Raw genomic sequence first — 4,996 nt, forward strand, 5'->3', positions numbered from 1 at the left:
CTAGTTTTCTTATTTATAACCTACCCAATTTAGAGAAAACCAAAAGGATTTCAGATGAACTCATGATTTAAGCCGGGTCCTCAGCCTTGGATTCAGATAGCTCTGTTATACCAAATTGCCACCACCAAAAGAGTCAGATTCTCAAAAAGCAGGAGGGGGGAGGTATCAGTAGTTTTGAAGCAGATTTGATTCCATAGGCATCTTACCATGCAACTCACAACTTCATGCTCCTCAAGGATGTCAGCCAGTACTAAGGAGCTAAGACATAAGTGATCTCTTGCCATCTTGATATGTCCACCCCACTTCCCCCTATCTTACTATTTACTACCTTCTCAGAATTTAAGATTTTTGCCTACCAGCCTTGGAGCCCACTCCATCTTAATTCCTTTCTGGAGGATAAGGACAGAGCCACAGATACAGGTGCTATTTAGTTGGGAAACATTTTATTGAAGTTATTGAACCAAGAAAGAGTGATTGCAGGATGGCGATCAGAGCCCACATTAGCCCCCTCTTCCAGTGTGTATCAGTGGTGCCGGGGTTGAAGGGAACGGTCACTGGGCATCTGGAGTTGCACTCCTCAATCCCTTCAGCTGGAGGGAGAAAGGGTATGATCAGATTAGGGACCCTCGGGTGCAGGAAGCTGGAGTCCTCCATAATGAAGCCTCTGATGGGAAGGAATCTGTCCCAGGCTAAGTTCCCATCCTCTATTGTAGCTGAGATTTCCCTTAACTTCGGTGAAGAGGTTTATCCTCCTTTCACTGTCCCACTCTCTCTCCCAGATCCTCTACTTCTTCCCACACCCCCAACCACCTTATCCTCCTAATGCTCACTTCCTCTTACCTTAGGAAAGGCATCCCAGTTGAGGAAAGGAAGCTTCTTTTTGATCATCTAAAATAGAAAAAGAGAAAGAGAGACATGTCGCAGGTCAGCTGAGCATGGATCAGTAAGCACCCACTCTCTGTAGTGGTGATGATATTATTGTTTTATAATTTGTAAGAACTAATATTTTCTGGGCCCTTGCTCTGTATCTGCCTTGTACTCACTGCAGTACAGCCATGATATCATTTGGTCTTCACAGCAACCTTTTGAGGTAGGTACTGTCATTGTCCTCACATCACAAGTGAGGAAACTGAGGCTCAGAGAACTGAAGACAGTTGCATGAGGGCACATAGCAAGTATGTGCAAAGTCATGCAACGCAAGCTCTAGCTCCAGCATAGCCACTGATGTAGCCTTCAAAGCTCGGGTAGGCCACCTAACTTAGGACCTTAGTTTCTTCATTTCGGATGACGGCATTCAAATAAACTCTTGACTGATTCAGTTCTTCCTTTTCTGGAATTGTCTTTGTGGCCTTGTTCTCCTAGTGCCATGTTAGGAGTATAAGGTACAGCCATGACAGCCTCCTGGGGAAACTTTCTTTGCTAGACAGCATCCAAGCATGGCAGTTACTCCCTCCTAGAACTCAGGAAAGAACCCAGAGGGTTAGGACTAGCACGTGTTGCCACTACCCTGGATAGACTGCCAGCAATCTAGGAGAATAAGGAGTACGCCGGCACTTACCTCGAAGAGGGCATGCCAGTTCAGGAATTCTTCCGTCTTAAAAGCCTGTGGGGAGAGAGAGACCAAAAGAGGGTTGGTTCCAGGGGAGGACAAAGCTTAGCCCCTAGCCCTCCGGAAAAGATGAAGGGACCCTGGCAGCTTGGCAAGCTCACTACCAAGGTGTTGATCTCCTTTCTGATGTGGATATTTGTGGGGGCAGCACTAGAGGTTGTACTTACAGATCGAAACTTTTCGATGTTCAGGAACTGAGGGCTAACGGCCTAGGCAAAGAAGCAGGGTGTCAGAAAAATTGCTAAGGAGCATGAAGATGAATAGATGGGGCGAACTCATGGCTGGAGTGTGGGAAAATGGGCGTTTACCTCAGGTCCTGCTGCGTAATTACCAATGGTGGTTTCTTCCTGGAAAGTAAAGGGGAGAAAGGAGCCAAATGATCATGTGACAGCAAATCCCTCTTCCCAAAATCTCTCAACCAGCTCTGCCTTCTTCCACAGGCCAGTTCACAAGCAAATAGCCTATTCTCCACCATAGGGCCTCCTTAACCCAATCTGTCCCAGCAAGGCAGATGCCTGACAGACTGACAAGGTGAAGAGAAGGGCATGTGTAAGATAGAGAAGTAAAAACCCAGACCTGCATCAGGTGGAAAGGGTGGAGAAAGAGCACTCCTCCCAAGAAAAACGAGCTAGTGTTGTTCTGCAGTTCTTCCAGTTCCTGAGACACCCACACTTAGCCCAGAGAGCTGGGTGGGGGAGACTAGCCCGCCAGTGGAAGCCAAGCTACCGAAGTGCCCCTTCTGCCTTGAATAGATTGAGGTTGGTTTGCTTTGTGACTTTATTGCTACCAAAGTCCCAGTCTCTATTTCCATCCTCCATTTGGTAAGTCCCCCAGACCTAAGCACAGCCCATGCTGTTGCTCTCCCAACTTGCCCAGCGTCATGTTTCTGATTCCTTCCTTCCCACAACAGAGGCTAGACCCAAATGTTTAGATCTCATAGTAGTTTGGTTGGGTTTTATTTTATTTTAAATTAAACATTTCTTAACAGCAGTCAGACAGAATACAGACTCTTAGATTGAGCAGATTTCCTCCACCTCCCCTGAGGCCCCACCAGCCCTTTTGCTCATCGACATCACTTGCTTGGATCCTTAAGCAATTGAGTTTGTGACCCCTATCTTAGACTTTTCAATCCAGCATACACATTCTCCCCCAACCTTGGAATAAGGTGGGGATAGAGAGGCCTCAGGATTCCTCCTGGCTAGAAACTGGCTCATAAGGATTTTTGCTATGGCCTAGGCTCCAGAGGTAGTAGGGAGCTTCCAGTCACCTGGAAGCCATTCCCAGGGATATGAATGAAACAAAGGTGAAGCTGAACCCAGACAACCAGCCTCAGCCCCTGTCCCCTCCCAGGGTTTAGTTGTCCAGCCTCCACCCCATACTTCACCATCCCTTCCAGAAATAGCATCTCCTTTCCTACAGGTCTTCCCAGGAATGCTTTGTTTCCTTCCTCCTTTCTTCCCTTCCTCAGAGCCCAAGCTTCTCATCCAGCCCCTGATAATATTCAAAAATAAGAACCACTTAACCAGTAATGGATAGAAAGTAAAGAAATTGAAGAGTAATTGAGGTAATAGGTATAAGAAAAAGAGAACCCAGGTGATGTGCTCACCTCAGAACTACCCAGGGTAGCCCCCTGAGCAGAGTGGAGCGCCAAAAGAGAGAGAAGAACCACAGCAGGAAGAACTGGGATCTTCATGGTGTCAAGTTTAGGGTGCTCTGAGGCGGGGCCTCACTGCTTGCTCTTTATATTCCCAGGGAGGCAGATGTGAGCAGAAATGGGGTCCCCACCCCACTGACTCACCCCCAGATCCTGTCACTCACCCCTGGGACTCTGGGAGGGAAGGTGTGGCCTGTCCCCCACTTACCTTGGATTTCTCAATTCACATCCTGCCCTAGGCAATAGGAAGGTGAGATGGCAATGAGGTTCCTCATGCAAATGGAGCTGGGATGGAGACAAGTTGGACCTGTCCTTCCAAGGGATTGGCAGTGGCACCCAAGCACCTCTCCTTCTGTCTGTCTCATTTCCTTATGCCCTTCCTTCCTCTCCTATAATTCAGGCTTTTTCCACCCTACCCAGTTTTGTCTAAACTCCTTAGACTGGCATTGAAGACCTTTCATGTTCTGGTCTCAATCTGCCTTTCCTTTTTCTTCTTATGCTGCCTTTGCATGTTTCTTACATTATGGCCAAACTGGACTCCATACCAAATATACTCTTCTTTTTCCTCCTCCAAGTATCTTATCTTCCCATGCTGTTCCTTATTCCTAAAATGCCCTTCTCTGATCTCCAATTCTCAGAATCCAATAGCCATCTTTGATGAAGCTTCCCTGATTTCTCCCATCGTCCCTCACCTGCCTCCCCCACACATTTTGCCTTTCTCGGAATTGCCGTAACAATTCAGTTGTATTTCTCTGACATTGCATCTAGAGTAATGTATGTTCTTCTCTTATTTCCCTCTTAGAATATTAAGTTCCTCAAGGTCTGGAACTATATCTTAATCACCTTTTTATCCCTCAAGCACTGCACCTTACACAGAGTATAGTGGAGCCAACATTTGTTAGATTGGATATGTTAGAATTCAAGCATCCTTCCACCAAGTTGTAGAATTTCTTCCTTTGGGGATGGACCCCTCCCATTATCCAACTGCTCATCTTTTACTCTTGGGTCTTCAGAGAGATGACTGTTTTGCCCTAAGACAAGGAATAAAGAAGAAATGCAAAACAGGTCTTAGAGCTAATCAATTGGAGATGGGATCTAGGTCCTGACTTTGAGTGCCTACTCCATTTCATTGACTTATCCCACCCCCTACTTCACTCCCCCAGTTTAGGAGTTGATCATCTCAAAGTGGCAAAACATCCCAATCAAACAACCTTCTCCACAATGAGGTTGAGGTGGCCCAACCAGTTCCTGGTGTAATAGGGAGGTGCTGGAACATGGACTAGTGTTACCAAGACAAAGCAAGACCTTATTTAAGAGTGGGCCTCTTTACCCAACCTGATGCAATGCACACAGGTGGCAGGCCTCGAGTGGGAGGGCTACAGTCATTCATGAACAATCTTTATGAACCCCAGAAGCACTTCAGTTCAATTATCATGCGGCCCCACAGCCCAATCCATGACACCTATCCCTCTTTAGCCTTAGGAAGCCTCCTGTTTTTATAGAGCTACCTGAGTAGACAATGCTTAAGGGACACTCACTAAGCACAGATGACCTGTGACAGTGGATGCAATGTACAGTTGGTTCTACTGGAGGGGACAGGTGAAAAAATGACTGCAGTGGGTGGAACACCTCCCCAAAAAGTTTTCTGGAGGACACAAGTTTATATGTGTAATGAATTCTTACTAATTAATTAACAGTGACCGAAGGAGCTCATTAAACACCATTCTGTCAGC

General features: G+C 46.6%; 1 protein-coding gene across 1 annotated transcript; it reads right to left on the reverse strand.

Moving 5' to 3' along the window:
- Window positions 1–551: 551 nt before the first annotated feature.
- KRTDAP (keratinocyte differentiation associated protein) lies at window positions 552–3,302 on the reverse strand (the record flags this gene model as incomplete). The annotated part of the gene is made up of 5 exons (XM_081106865.1): window positions 552–590; window positions 841–888; window positions 1,559–1,603; window positions 1,918–1,956; window positions 3,216–3,302. 5 exons carry the CDS (start codon window positions 3,300–3,302, stop codon window positions 552–554), a joined length of 258 nt encoding a protein of 85 aa, XP_080962991.1.
- Window positions 3,303–4,996: the final 1,694 nt, after the last annotated feature.

Source organism: Myotis nattereri (assembly GCF_964212035.1).
Source record: "Myotis nattereri genome assembly, chromosome: 15".
Classification (NCBI taxonomy): Eukaryota; Metazoa; Chordata; class Mammalia; order Chiroptera; family Vespertilionidae; genus Myotis; species Myotis nattereri.